This window comes from Oculina patagonica, chromosome 12, assembly GCF_052425735.1.
Source record: "Oculina patagonica isolate OP01 chromosome 12, crgOcupat, whole genome shotgun sequence".
NCBI classification, from domain to species: Eukaryota; Metazoa; Cnidaria; class Anthozoa; order Scleractinia; family Oculinidae; genus Oculina; species Oculina patagonica.
Window position 1 is genome coordinate 2,581,069 of NC_135769.1, and position 15,828 is coordinate 2,596,896.

At 38.5% G+C, this 15,828-nt stretch overlaps 1 protein-coding gene across 1 annotated transcript; it reads left to right on the top strand.

Annotated features, from left to right (window-relative positions):
* Positions 1–11: 11 nt before the first annotated feature.
* On the top strand, positions 12–15,793 carry LOC144631768 (transmembrane 7 superfamily member 3-like). Its single transcript, XM_078490323.1, has 12 exons — positions 12–238; positions 1,580–1,897; positions 4,963–5,083; positions 8,573–8,765; positions 9,273–9,429; positions 9,921–10,007; positions 10,722–10,802; positions 11,494–11,646; positions 13,300–13,400; positions 13,596–13,644; positions 14,173–14,292; positions 15,121–15,793. The coding sequence occupies exons 1-12, from the start codon at positions 166–168 to the stop codon at positions 15,336–15,338; spliced, it is 1,671 nt and encodes a 556-aa protein (XP_078346449.1). The 5' UTR covers positions 12–165; the 3' UTR covers positions 15,339–15,793.
* Positions 15,794–15,828: the final 35 nt, after the last annotated feature.

A 15,828-nucleotide genomic window follows, 5' to 3' on the forward strand; every position in this document is an offset into this window, starting at 1 on the left:
GCGTGCGAGAAATCAGCCTCTTCCGCATGCAGAATTATGTTTTCCCAACATGCCTTGGTGTGTGAAGATTGAAAACAAAATGTCGGATCGAAGGCTGTGACTGTCTGGGTTTTATGCGGTATTTCTGCGGGGATCATTTTGTGAAGCTCTTTTAAGCTTACCTTGATGTCACAAGAAAGAAAAGCTGTTTTAGTGTTCATTTTCCAAGTAGCATGTGTTCTTTCGCACAATTTTGCAGGTAAGGATACTTAAAAAATCGTGTAGTTGAGTTGCGACACGCGAAATTTTGGCTCCTTGCCTGTCAGATCAGCTGAATACATGTAATTCGATTTTCACTTAACCGGTATTTCATTTTTTAGCAAATGCTTCGTTCTATTAATGAACCCCATGTAGGATATTTCGTCTTTTACTTTCGTAGACTTTTGGGGATCTGTATGATATTATGTTTCTTATGCTAGTCAAAATTGAGCCTAGACATACATGTCATTGCATGATTTAAGCTTTTTGATAAATCATAGTCATTATTTGCAAGATTATCGGTTTCTGTCCCTTTCTCTGTCTCTTTTCTTTATATTTCCATTAACTGCTATAAATTTCCTTGATCTGTATTAATTTACAGTCACATACCTACTGTACAGTATTTTTAGGAACTGATGTTTGGTGGTCACCTGAGCCATTTACATATTTTCAAGTTAAAAATATTGAATACTGATTGGTCAAATCTACTCAGTTGATAGGTTTCATGATAGTTTAGAGCAATATTATGGTCACTATAGCAATGCTAGTTTTTTTACAAGAGAACAGTCACCTGTAATAATCTAAAGTTGATCAAAGTCTGTCTACAAAAAATGCGATATTTTGTTTTATTATAATTATACAGTCAACTCTCTCTAAGCGGCACCTTTGGGCCGGCCGCCTCTCCGTCTTAGAGAGGTGTCCGTTTGTAGAGAGTCGAGGAAATTTTTTTTTTTTGTTTTTTTTTCGGGGGGGAGAGGGAAAAAAAAAAAAAGAGAGATGATAAAAAATTTTTTTTAAAAAAAAAAATTTTTTTTTTTTTTTTTTTTTTTTTATTTATATTATTAATAAAAAAAAAAAAAATTTTTTTTGGTGTTGAGCCGTATAGTTCTGTACTTTAAGTTTTTGAGGTTATTGTTCTCAACCATTCTGATGTGTTTAACATTTGTTTCTTCTTTTTGTTTACCTTGACAGCGTCATTAATATATTCTGTAACAGCAGTCACAGTGTAGTAGTGTTGCAACCAGAAGTCGTATTTTGTTGTGATCTTGTGTCACTGCTGAGAGAGAACAATAATTATACAAGCAGTCTATCAGTTTAATTTAAACTGCTACTATTTCCCTGAATTATGGACCCCATGTCTACCTTAGGAAAGTTCTGCAAGACACATATTTCTAAACTTAAACTTCCATTTTAGGTACATTGTAAGACCTTTAGCGACCTTTTAATTTTTACTTTTTACTAGGGCCTCTAAGGATAACAGTTTTTATTGTAAAGCTGACGGAGTAACCCTATTTAAATAAAGGCTTCTCTCTCTCTTCTAATTATTACCGTTTTGTTTTAGTCTCTGTAGATAACCTTCAGCTTCAACCAAACAGAGGACAAAGAAGGACCCTTGAGCCATCTGTAACATTGAACTTGGAGCTCCATAAAGCTGAGAGATCATGGAGATTTGCCATATGTCAAGTTCATGTGAAGCAATACAACGTGACATTATCTTTGAATCCAAAATTTTCCTATGATTCTTCAGACAAGGGATCAAACGTTGCAGTTCTGTTCCCTTTCCCTTATACCATTGAAAATTATCCCTTCTATTTGAGATCTGAAAATAAAGATCATAGTTTTCAGGCTGATATCATTGCAGTACCATACTTAAATGGAGGTAAGTTATACTTTTATTCTCTGTAAATTCATGTGAATTTTAATCAGTTAACAGGGCTCAAAATAACGGCCGGTCACCAGACAATGTCCGGTCAAGATGACAATTTGTCCGGACAAAGTTTCGGTTTGCCAGTCATTTTGACTGGACACACATGGCTATAAAAATGATAACTGAAGGCCAGAAAAATAAATAACAATTTTTATACCAATGTGTATTTTAACCTAAATTCTAACGACTTTTTGATTGACTTGTTGCTATCACGTCTTACAGGGCATTACGGCGCTTTCTATTCAGGAAGTTGCAGCCAAAATACTTACAGTGAAGAAATAGTGGGTCATTTTAGGCCACGCAAACAAAGACGATCAAACGAGCAGCAGAAACGTATTTTCAAAACTATGACCAGTCAGAAACTACAATGAGTATTTTTTTTTAAATGACCGAGCTAAAGTCTGTTTGGCCGGTCAACATGACCGACAACTGTCTAGAAATTATTTTGAGCCCTGGTTAATAGGTTTGTGCGTAAAGGTGGATTTCCACTGACGCGAACGCGGGGAAAGAATTAGAGACTATGTATGAACGACTTGCGTAAACGTGTACGCAAGCCATTCATACATTGCCATTTTACGCACGAAATTACGCGTCGTAGAAATCCACCAGAAGAGTTCTTCCATTATGCAAATTAAGACGAACATATGTTTAATATAAAAGACCATTCTTGCTTAAGAATGACAAGGGAATGATAGAATAACAACATAGTGAAATAATGTGGTGCCAGGCCCCTACCAGGCATACAACATGCACATGTATACATGTACAGTAGAACTTAGTACCAGTCTTCGTAATAATGTAATAAGTTCAATCTTTAATAGCTATCTGAGTTTTTAGCTCTTTGCACTCAGACAGAGGTTCGCCATGTTTTCCTCATGGCCCTATCTACATGTACATAAGGTCTTCATAAAACTTATACTAAAAAGATAAAACAAAGTTACATAATTATTTGCTTAAGCCAAAAAAAAAATCTTAGAAAAGTTCTACTGTATTGAAATGGACTGCAAACACATAGGTAGGTAGGTAGGTAGGTAGGTAGGTAGGTAGGTAGGTAGGTAGGTAGGTAGGTAGGTAGGTAGGTAGGTAGGTAGGTAGGTAGGTAGGTAGGTAGGTAGGTAGGTAGGTAGGTAGGTAGGTAGGTAGGTAGGTAGGTAGGTAGGTAGGTAGGTAGGTAGGTAGGTAGGTAGGTAGGGTATATTTATTTAAAACACAGTAAATTCCATTCAGGTAACAAATAAAAAAGAACAAGGAATAAACACTACTACACTAACTAGAGGCACTAGTAAGAACAAACAAACAAAAACCTGCTTTACAAGGACGCCGTATTTATAATTTAAATCAATGAGCCGAACTTGTGATTTTCATTTGTTCTTAATTCGTAGTGTGATGGATGTTATTTCATTCGGTAGCCATTCCATAACACAGCCCCGCTGAGCTGAAGCTCGATACATTTAGTGCGCGGCTGTGGTATGGATCGCTTTCCTTCAGTATTCCTGAGATTGTATGTCAAGGCTTCATACGCGGGAAAAACCGAGAACTCAAATAATTCGGAGTCAGGTTGTTATACATCATAATCGATTTACCCTTACCCCTTTGATGATAACCAATAACCTCAATGATGTTGATATGCTGAAACTCCAGTTTGCATTCATCCCATAATGGAAGCACAGTGACCTTATGGTTAGTGCACCCCAGGGGGGTACTCCGACTTGTAGATGATGGGGATGATCGAATGAAGGCAAAACTCAGGACCCAAAAAAATCCCTAAGTCTTCCGACATTACCCCAAAAAATCCCAGGACCAAAAATAACCCCCCAAAGATCCCTTGTCAAATTACCCCTAAATTGCCAGGAGGGGCAATAACGCTCGAGTTTGATTATTCGTCATATCATAAATACGCCAAGGCCGCGCCAAGGCACTTTAGTTTGTTTTTAATACCCCAAAAAATCCCCCATTTGAACCAAGTCACCCCAAAAAAATACTTCCCAAATCTTCCAACCCAAAAAAATCCCGAAATCGAAAAATTTCAAACCCAAAAAAATCCTTCGATCATCCCCGTCATTTACAAGCCGGAGTACCCCCCCCCCCTGGGTAGTGCACCAGACTTTGTATTCAGCAGTCCAGGTTCAAGCCCTGGCTTTGATCACTGCACCATGTTCTTGGGAAAGCGTCCACTTTACTATTATAGTGCCTCTATCCACCCAGGTCTATAATTGGGTACTGAAGGTATACATGTAATGCTGGGGGGGGGGGGGGGTGCCTGCGATGGACTGCATCCTATTCAGGGGAAACACAGTAGAACCCTGGTAACTCGAACTCTGAAGGGAAACGAAAAACCGTTCAAGTTAGCAGGGTTTCGAGTTATTGGGGCCAATAGTTTATTGATTTTCCAGCACTTCAGTACACAGTACAGTGCAAATAAAACTTTTCTGGTCAGAAACTCACACAATCATACCTTTTTGTGAAATTACTGTCAGATACGTGATCTATTCATTGCTCTAATTAAAATCAAATTTCTGCAGTGGTTATCAAAGTGTTTAAATCCCATTACACGACAAGAATAGCTAATGGGATATTTCAATGGGCATCCGTGGCGAGCTGCAAGAACCAGAATTTGAGTTATTGGTCAATTCGACCCAAATTGTGATCAAGTGAAACAAAATTTAGTTCGAGTTAGCAGGGTTTTCGTGTTATCCGAGTTTGAGTAAACTGAGTAAAAATGACTGAAAAGAAGGGTCAAATCCAAGGGAAATGGAAGTTTGTTCGAGTTACCGGGGTTCTACTGTAGAAATATTCCAGCCTGTAGCTGCTTAATGCTTCAGTACCAGGATAAGCTCTGTCAGTAATTGGGCTGCATGCGGGCTCAGGACTTCCTTTATCCATCCCAGAGATTCACCAGAGGGGGGCATTGACATGTGTTCACTTACATGCAATGAAGGTTTAAACCCTGCAATTTGTTATGAAGATGTTGTTTGAGAATGTTAACAATAATGTTACCATGTCTTGTTTAATTGCAGCCCCGTTTCCTGGTGGATGTTGCCTGACATGTAACATGGAATTTGATACAAATATTGTTATATCCTATGATGCAGTTGAGACCAACATAACATTCTCGTTTGCCAATGTGTACTATGGAAGGTGTGTTTTATTTTGTATTTTAAATATTTAGTTACAGAGTAATTGAAGAGCGGCGGGAATAAACGGCCCCTGGACTTTCTGACTAAATCGAACATTATCGAAACAGCTCCAAATTGCGCATGCAGGTTTGTTTACGTGTGCTTAACAATGTCCTGTCTTTCATTTCACTGGTCTTTGTTTCGTTTTTGAAAAATTACACATGCAAAAAGACAAGGTTTTTGCTCGCGCGGCTTCTTTTGTCTTTTCTTTTACAAACGATAAACAAAGGAAACCTTTTGTTTCTCAAAACGATGAAGTCAGCTAAAGTTTTGGGATTACAGGCCTAGCCCCAACCCCTTAGCTTAACCCTAGCGAAAAAAGCTTAACCCTAAACCCCAAGGGTTAGGGTTAGGGTCTGACGCTAGGGTTTCATTTCAAATTTAAGGTTAAAAAGCTAAACCCAAGTTTAAGGGTTAGGGTTAGCGTTAGCGTTTCAAGCGGCTAGCTTTCACTGCAGTCTGCTTGCGGTTAGCTTCTTTTTGTTGTTTCGGGCAAGACTATTGTAATCTGTTACCGTTAGCTGTAATTTTGAGGTGAAAGTGAAATAAAGACTGATTGTTGATTGAATACGTTTGCTCGAGTTGTCACATTATACTAGTTTTGCTTTCAGTTAAGTGCCGCCGGCTTGCTCTCACTTCTATCTCCACTCCTTACATCATCACACATCTACAAAATCCCGCGAAAACAAGATAAACTAAGGCACGAATCGATTGATTGATTGATGAATATTTAATGAGGCACAGAAAATAATTTTGCAAGGGGAGGTCCCCCCCAAACCTATAAAGAATTTTTTTAAAGTCTAAAACCAGGTCACTTCTCGGCAACTTTGTCGCGGCAGAACCCAAGCGGACCCTGTAAAACTCGCGTTGACGAAGTTCCCGGCAAGAAACCTCTTGTTTTAGGCCTTCTATGCGGCCAGGCTCAAACTACCTTGTTTGCAACGTTTTTTCCGAAGCGCTAAACAGCGCTGTTGTACAAAACAAAGGCAGAAACATCACTCAGTTCTTCGAGCGATGCTGTAAACTTACGGGTATCCAGACTTAATGATGTCCTTCAACCACCTGGCAGCCGCAATCGAGCTAAAACTATAAACTTTTCCGTTTTACTTTCACAGACACGCCATTTCGCTTAATTCAAACTCTTCCGCCTCTAACATGTGACCTTACGTCACAATGCAGTATCCAGTGCTACGCTACTCAAATCAACAAAAGACATGCGCACCGAGTCGAAGAAATGCTTGTTAAATGGTTTCTCGTCTTCCGTAGACGCTTAGAAAACCCTACAGGGAAAGATGTACACGCGATGCGTTGGAAAACTCAGACTGCTAGCTGACTGGGAGCACGTAAGCTTGCAAAATGCCTTTTTTTTTGCATACATAATTTCTGAAAAACGAAGAAAAGACCAGCCGAATGCAACACAGGACAGTGTTTAGCACACGTAAACAAACCTGCATGCGCAATTTGGAGCTGTTTCGATAATGTTCGATTTAGTCAGAAAGTCCAGGGGCCGTTTATTCCCGCCGCTCTTCAATTAAAGGACTCGGTGCAAAAAGGGCTCATTTCAGAAACTTGTGTTTTTGAACTAAAAAGACCAATAAGAAAACGACAAGCCAGGGAAAAGTCAGGGAGTTTTGAAACTGAACTCTGTGGCAACCATTTTCAAAGTTTGGCATTTCAAGAATCCTGTCATCATCAATGTTAAACCCGGTTAATAAAGTCCCTTGTTTGCAAGCAGTCTTACTGTTACTGATGTTATTGCGGTTTTCAGTCAAATGTGAACTCTAAAATTCAAAATCCAACTTAAGATTGTGTTTTTCGCTGCCGTCAATCAAAATTATAGCGACAGCCAACAAACCATGAAAAACACAAACAAACAAAATGGATCGAATCTAGGCTTTTGTACATTATGCTTTTGTTTCCCCACTAAAATGCTCCACCTTAATGCTCCATTTTTCCCACTAAATTGCTCGGTCTCCCCCCAAAAAGTGACTAAAATGCTCGGATAATGCTCATTATACAAACGGTTTTTTTTTATATTAATTTCAAAGATTTTAATATGGTGTTAACTGTTAACACTTACAAAAATGTACAAGTGTTGCAAGTAACAACAACAACGTATACAAGTTCATAAATACAGCCAAAAAAAACATAATCCTCAAAATCATCTATGAGGTGAAGTACAGAAAGTAGTTGACTATCTCTAGAAAGCTATTTGTAGTTGAATTTTGAGTTTAGGTCTCCATTTTCTTTAAAAAAATTAATTTCGTTTTTATTTTCTCGGGAAAAAAAAAAAACAATTTTCCAGGAAAATGCCACTAAAATGCTTGAATAATGCTCAATGCTTTTGTCTCACTAAAATGCTCGAAAAAATGCTAGCATAATGTACAAAAGGCTAATCGAATCTTATCAATCAAAACTGACAAACTTGACCTTTTGACCCGATTGAAGAGAGAGAGGTCCACTTAGATGATTGACAGTAGCAAAAAGTGGATAACTGAAAACTGCAAGAAACTGTAATCCACAAGCTATAGGATGTAACCCTTTTTGACTTTACTAAAATGAATTTTGATTCCATCGCAGCCCTCATAAAAAATAAAGTTATCAGACAGTGCTCGACACTAACTTTTTTGGATACTAGGCAGTGGGCTAGTAAGTACAAATAATCACTAGCCAACAAGGACAAGTCACTAGCCCCCCTCCCCCTCCCCCCCCCTAAAAAATTAAATTTAAAAAGCCGAGTTTGAATCAGCTATCACTCAGCGCTATATTTTTTTGAGTCCACACAAGTACATCCTTCCTTCACTGAATTGCAGCAACGAATATGCTTTCTTCCAACTCGGTTGAAATTTGTTGACCCTTGATTACACTTCTTTTTTGAAATCTTGAAATCTCCTACGCAGTGACTGCTCGTGCGAAAAAATCCAAGATGGCGGAACTTAATGGTAGCTCTCTCCCAGGCCCCTTTTGAGTAATATGGAAGCGAGTATGGGGGCCTTTTCCAAGATGGCGTCAGGTTTGCGAGTCCATCGTACGATGGATCGCAAGCCCTCTGGTTTAAATTACTCAAGCCATGGAAACTAGATCCTCATGAAGGTTTCTAGGAGATAAAACTTCCCAAGAGTTGTACGTAATTTCTTTTTTCACGAAACTTACTAGTCTACGGGCTAGTAGGAGCGTACTTTTACTAGCCCAGCATGAAGTTTTACTAGTCCCGGGCTAGTGTACTAGCGTTAGTGTCGAGCACTGTCAGACTTTAGGAATACTAATTATAAGTTAAACTCTGAAATTCAATGAACAAAGTTTATAGTTTAGATATTTTAAGGATGTATATAAATTTTATTCTGTAATTAACTAATTTAATTACACAGCCCCACCAGCTCTGCTGATTAATTTATCGTGTTTAAATAAAGTGATTCATTCATTCATTCTTATTTGAACCTCCATTGCACAGATCTGCCAATGCTAGCAAGACTGTACCATGTGACGGAAATAAACAACATCCTGGTAAATTGCCAGAGCATTACCGTCTAGAGTATCATATTTACCTGATGTTCCTTGACGAGGGTGATACATCAGAAGAAACGTTCTTTAGGGGTATGGAAAAAATGGCTTATCCTGATGTGATCAAAACCAATGGCAAAAAGGTAAGTTTTTTGCTAGATATAAAATTCTAATTCAGCATTTTGGGCTACTTGAGGGCATAATGGTTAGTGTGCTGGACTTTGAATCAAGTGGTTTGTGTCTGAGCCCTGGCCAGGGTCGCTGTGTTGTGTTCTAGGGCAAGACACTTTACTCTCATAGTGCCTCTCTCCACCCAGGTGTATAAATGGGTACCAGTGAATTAATATGCTGAGGGTAACCCTGTGATGGGACTAGCATCCCAACCAGAGGGGAAAAGAAATGCTCCAAGTTGCTTAATGCTAATGCTCTGGAAACCAGTATAAGCTCCAACATTATGGGCCACTTGGCTTTTTTCTTTCTTTTTTTATTATTGTTCTGAAATAAAGCACTCCTTCATTCATGCAGCTTTTACCTTCCTGCCGGGTACCCACATACTAAGTGGTGCTCAGGGAGTTTCAGGATATAACCAATAAATAGCTTTTAAAACAAAAAAAATTAATAATGAAAATGTTCACTTTTACTATTTGTAGGTTTCCACGCTCAAGGCACCAACCATTCCAGTTGTGAAATTTGACACTCATCAAGTTGGTCAGGGTGTTGTGTACAATGTTATAGTTTATGATCCAACCAATCAAATGGAGGCTGCATACTCACCAGCAGTAACCTATTCTGGCGACAATTTAAAACGTAGGTTCCTCTAAACTGACCAGGGGTTTCAGAATGTTTTGAAGCAGGTGTCAGCAACTGAAAGAGTAGGCAGCTGTGACAATGCCCAGCTTGTTTGTTTCAAGCTGATTGCTATGAAAGAGTAACCAGCGAAATATAATAAAGTAGCCGGCAGAACTCCTGCATTCGCCAGCTGTTTTGAAAACCCTGACTGACTATCAAAACTTACACACTTTCAGCTTACAACTGTAGGTAAGGTGTCAAAAGGTCCTATCTGCATTAAGGTCATCTTCTTAAGTGTCACTTAATACCAGTATTCCCCTTATTGAATATAATTACAATTTCCTTTTCTTGTAGTTAATTTTCTTCATTCTTCTATCCTATTTGCTTCAAGTATTAGAAGTAATTGTGTGTGGAGATTAATCATGTTATCTCTGTACACTGTGCAAAGTTAAAGGGCTATAAAGGAAAGGAAAAAAAATTAATCACAAGACATTTTCTTTGCTTTGCAGTTGGCATAGTTGATGCTGTGTTCTCAGTCATAGGAAGTGTGATTGGTTTGGTGTTTTGTTTATTTGGATTCCGGCTCTTTAAATTTAGTGAGTAACAAGTTTTTGGTATGGTTCATTTCTTAATACATACACTGTATTTTGTAGTTTAAATTAATTTTATCTTTGGTTTAATTTTTTTTTAAACTGGTTTGATTGTTTTTTGTTGTCATATATTTATTATCATTGTCTGAAACAAAGGAAAATAACAATCAAACTTGTTTGATCAAAAATAAATTTAAACCACAACATATATACATTATGTACAGTATAACTTCTACATATTGTAGGGGAGTGGCCATCATGGGGGAGGGGGCTTTGATAAGACTAAGTGTATAAGTATGGATGGTTTAGAGCATAGTTTGTGCTACATGTAGGAAGTTTTTACCTTTTCAGGGAGAAAATAAAGTTCTGCAATTTGAAAGAAGCCAATTTGACTACAAGACATTGCGATAAGGAAGGGATCGAAGCCAGGGATCGAGGCCAGGGATCTATCTGGCTTTGATTCAACAGTTATCATTGAAAAAATTCCCAGTGCTCAGGCCTAGGGTTGATGCTGATTAATTACCAGTACATCATGATTAATGACATCATACCTCATTACAACCATAGTATTTTTTAAATTCCTAGCAAGCTTGCTGTTTCAGTTTGTGGCTATATTACCTTTCTATTAGTACAAATAGTCTATTGGGATGTACTGTACAGAACTGATGTAAGCAGTGTTTCAATCCTGTTATTAAGTGTACTTTCATATTGTTTTTTCAGCTTTATTTTTTGGAGGACTTGTGAATTTTTCCTTTCTATTTTTCATCATTATCTCTGCCAACAGTGATATTAGCCATGAAGGTAAGTAACTAAGGAAGGAAAGTAAGGAATTTTATTTTGAGTTAGAAAAAAATAGTTTATTGACATTTTAAAAGAAAAGTCAGGGAAATTTGAAAATAACATCGTGATTTTTTTAATGCTTTATTGCATTTCGTACAATTGATGGCTGGAAGAAACATTTTCAGGTCAATGTGATCTCTCTCTTGGAAGCGGGGACTGGAGCCTGCCACCATGCAATTCAAATTTATTTGGTCAGGAAAATTTTATTTTTTATCAGGGAAAAGTGGGTCTGTCCATTTCATGAGTTCCAGTTCAAGTTAGAATTTCGAGTTGAGTTCGATTTCGAGTTACAATTTCGAGTTCAAGTTAAAATATCGAGTTCAAGTTGCTTGCGGTTAGCTCCACTCTGGTTTGCTTGCGGTTAGTTCCACTCTGGTTTGCTTGCGGTTAGTTTCACTCCTATTTGCTTGCGGTTAGCTTTCATTTGGTGATAACGGTGACACTATGCGTGACCAACTGGGAAAATGTAACCTCATAACTCGAACTCGAAATCTCTAACTCAAAATGTCTAACTCGAACTCGAAATTTCTAACTGGAACTCATAAATTCGATACACTCGGGAAAAGTCAGCGAATTTTGAAAACTTAATATGTATGTGGCAACCATGTTTATTTTTTATTATTCTTAACCCTTTACCAACACTTCTTTATAGGACGGATGTTAACAAGTGCTGGTATAGGCATGTTGTTTGGTGCAATGGTGTTTGCCTTATGGTGGTTCACTGAGTGGACAAGACTTTGTCTTCTTATCGACGCTCTCTTTCTTGGATTCTTGGTTGGAGCAACAGTGATGTTTACACCTTTTGGTTAGTGAATTGACCTTTAAAATTTTCTTTAAAATAAATAGACAATGTTTTGTCATCTGACAAAGTGTTGTTCCAGGAAATACAGTAGAATCCTGATTTATTATATAAACTAGAGTGAATAACCAGGATTTCTCTCGCTCTGAACAATCATATCTTACACTGTCAAAGATATGACATCTTTCACATGTGAAGATATCAATTTTGACACATTTGCTGACAAGTGTGTCATGTTTCAATGCTGAATGTGCCAAAGTTTAACGAAATTAAGTTGAAACATCCTATTTCTGAAACTTTCACCTCTCATCTTAAGAAATTAAAATTATTCACTGTTTTCCGGGATCTTTTCCGAGGTTAAGAATATTTAAAATTCGACGTTTCGATCAGAAGATCAGTGAAACTGATCGAAACGTTGAATTTTAAATATTCTTAACCTCGGAAACGATCCCGGAAAACAGTGAATAATTTTTAAGTTGAAACATCTTCGGATCTTCCTTGGCAATCTTTAGAAATCTTCAGAAATTTTCAGACAAGTTTCGAAAATGTTCAGAAACATTCGTACGACCTTCGGACAACATTTTGAAAATCTTCAGAAAATGGTCAGAAATCTTCGGAAAATTGTCAAAAAACCTTGTTATTTGTAAACAAAATAATATATGGTTGCTTGGAGATATCATATTTATTTTCTCATGTTCAAATCAATATCTCACTCATAGATAAATTCCATATCTCCTCGCAACCATGTATTATCCTCTATTTCTCAAACCCTCGGTTTATTGAAACTCCAGTTTCTAAAAGAAATTTTCCCCCAATTTTTTGAACCTGAATTTCTAGTTTCCCTGGAGGTTAAAAAAAAACGCAATTCTTTTGTACCCACACTTCACTCACAGGAAGTTTAATGGCTGGAGAGACGCGGTGGCGTGCTCGACTCCGAGTCGAACGGCCCGGGTTCGAGGCCTGGCCGGGGCGCTGCGTTGTGTTCTTGGGCAAGACACTTTACTCTCACAGTGCCTCTCTCCACCCAGGTGTATAAATGGGTACCAGCGAATTTACTGCTGGGGGGTAACCCTACGATGGACTAGCATCCCAACCAGGGGGGAGTAGCAATACTCCTAGTCGCTTAATGCTAGGGAAACCGGGATAAGCTCCGGCTCTATGGGCCACTTAGGCTCGGACAGACTTTACTTACTTACTTTTATAAATGTTATTATTTTGGCAATTACCGTATTTATTCGATTAAGCACCCAACCTCGAATAAGCGCCCACTCTGTAGGTAGGAAAAGTTAATAAGCGCCCAGCCTCGAATAAGCGCCCACCCACACCCCCTAAAAAATGACATGCACCAGAGGAGTAAAATGAGAGGTGTGAAATTGACTTAGTACTAGTAGGTGACTACCCCGAAGACCAAGCTTTCTCAATAGTTTACAGAAACTTTCAAGGATCAGTAAAAATGCGACTCTTGGACATCTTCACGTTCTGTTATTACCGGTATTTACTTTTTCTTGCAAAATAAGCGTACTACTTGCTAAAAATGGTGAAAATTTAATAAGCGCCCAGCCTCGAATTAGCGTCCACTCTCAAGGTCCAAAAATTTAATAAGCGCCCAGGGCACTTAAACGAATAAATACGGTAATTAATTCTATTTGTAATTTTCAGGAGAACTGGATATAATTCAGTCAAATGAATTTGACTATGGTGCTATACTGTGTGCCTGTACCATCGTGGTTCCAGTGATATTAATACTCTGGCCTCGTGCGGTAAGGTTTCTTCTTCTTCTTTTATCTAAGTTTTTTTTTCAAAGCTAAGTGAGCAAACAAGCAATAAGCTAGAGAGGGGTGCAAATCTCCTTACTATGCTAATTTCTTGTTAGCCCAGATTTGCTTGTACACACATGAAATTTAAACTTGTCAATGAACTCTCAGTTAACCAACATATCTTAATTCTTTTTACAGCTTTGTATCGTTTACACTTCCATCGTCTCCGCATATGCTTTTGTAGTTGGTAAGTATGTGATAACCAAACCTACCGGTGATGTTATGATTTGGCATGTACACCAGCATGTTTCCCTTTTTGGTACCAGCTTCACATTTCAGTTCCTGTGCTATGCTTTTACTTGGGCCATCTTAAACACAGAGAGCATTTTGTGTGCTTTTGCAAGTTTGGCAATGATTATTTCACCCTAGGCGACCTTGCTTGTCACAATGTAATATTACCAGACAATCTGCTAACAGATATCGCATGACGGCGCTGGACCAGGTCATTTTATCAGGACCATGGCAACACGCACAAAAAAATTCGAGGCCCCAGGTTAAAACTTGACCTGGGGCTTATGCCTGAGTAAACACCTTTGGAGCTTAACAAGTCATGTCACTTGGCTGCATCACTTCAGTTGCAAATTGAGGAAAACGGCTGTCGCCAAACTACACCACAGTATTGTCCCATTTACCCCCCCCCCTCCATCCCCATTCACCCCAACCCTCAATTTTTCTATGCTGCCGTGTGGACTAATGTTGACTCATTTCTAAACAGGTATCGACTTCTTCATACACACCAGTATTTCCTATATAGTGATTAATGTCATTCTTCATGCCACTAAGCCGCAGTACCGTCGTGACCATATATACGTTACCACGCCATTTCAACAAAATGGTTAGTATCAATATTTATTCTGTTTGCTTTGGTATTTTCTGAACACTATATAGTTGGCTCAAAAAATGCATGCAATGTTCTCAAAGCAATCAAAGCCAATGTATCAGTCAATTCCAAGTGAGATCATCCCCCCTTGGGCAACCCCTAGGTTTTTGACCTCTACTGAGGCCCAGATAACTAGTGGGGAATTTGAGGAACAGCAACCCGGATGTTCGGGTATTTGACCATCGACAAAATGTGTCAAACGTTAATGTAAGAAGATACAACGTTACTTTCCATATTAAAATTTGTTGATTAATAGGGTATGAGTGTCCATTTAGACCTAGTGTTAACGAGAAAATCCAACTCTTAATGACATTTCAGCCTCGACCGGTGGGGCATTTGACCGGCAACTGGTTTACAAAGTAGGGGAATTTGACCTACAATCATCCAAAGAGAAATTGAAGACAATGCTTATGCAAAAATTTTGGGGGGTAAACAAGATGTGTTATGGGATCATGAAAAAAGCGAATTATTCGAAATGAGGCGGCTAGAACATAGCCCACACTCCCTCTAATTCTTTCAGAACACGCTATAGCTAATGTTGTCCAAGTCTTGTGGGGTTTCAAAAATATGCAATCTGTTTTTAGACCTCGCGTGCCTTGCTATTGGTGTTTCTCTCACCACCACGAGTATTTCGTGTTTGCACTTGATTTTCCTCACATAGCAATACATACTCCTTCCTGTTTACAATAATTGATTTATCTCACTGCATCAAGTATTTCACTGTAAGCACTTGATTTTTTCTCTCACTAGGAAGTGCATTGATCTTCTTTTTGATCCTCATAGATTACATCTTGTCAGCAACTTGGATATTTCTAGCATTACTTGGTGGTTTTGTTCAGTATGTATTGTGCAAGGACAAGCAGTTTCCAAAGAGCGGCTTCATTGAACAAAAGAGAATCAGAAAATACTTTATTAACAAAAACAAACGGGGCGAGGAAGAGACACCGATTTTAATCAATAGTGAGACTCCAAGAAGCTATGGGGCAAATAATATCTGTTGACAATGAATGCCACCTCTGCTACAGGCTGTTATGGCAGGAACATAACATTTCATTCCTGCCTGGAAACAAGCTGTTATATGCACTGACTTGTTGAAAGAACCGACTGCTTGAATCAGACTGGTACTAAGTCATAACGTGTATACCCTGGGTACCAGACGATTTTTCTTGTGCAGGGCGGATTACTGTTCAAGACACCGACACCGGAAGCCGCGCAAGAAAAACCTCTGGCACCCAGGAACGTGTGTACTTGGTAGATTTTTGGTCGAAGAGAGTCTGGACACTAGAAATGCGAAGGCGCGCAGGGATTACTGGGACTTTTCATCCTCTCTCGTGCTTCACTACATTTCTGGTACCCAATCTCTTCTCAGCTGAAAGTCAAGTAAATACTGGATATCTATCATACAGTTGAATATTTTTTTTTAAATGCCATGAGTCTATGACAAAAATCTTCCATTTTACAGATAATTTGTAACATATCAAAATAAAAGGC

Excerpts from the sequence above, each read along its gene's own strand:
- LOC144631768 (XM_078490323.1), top strand. The coding sequence starts at position 166 with ATGTCACAAGAAAGAAAAGCTGTTTTAGTGTTCATTTTCCAAGTAGCA. Across the intron at positions 5,084-8,572 it reads GCCAATGTGTACTATGGAAG|ATCTGCCAATGCTAGCAAGA; the intron begins GTGTGTTTTATT and ends TCCATTGCACAG. Across the intron at positions 11,647-13,299 it reads AGTGATGTTTACACCTTTTG|GAGAACTGGATATAATTCAG; the intron begins GTTAGTGAATTG and ends TGTAATTTTCAG.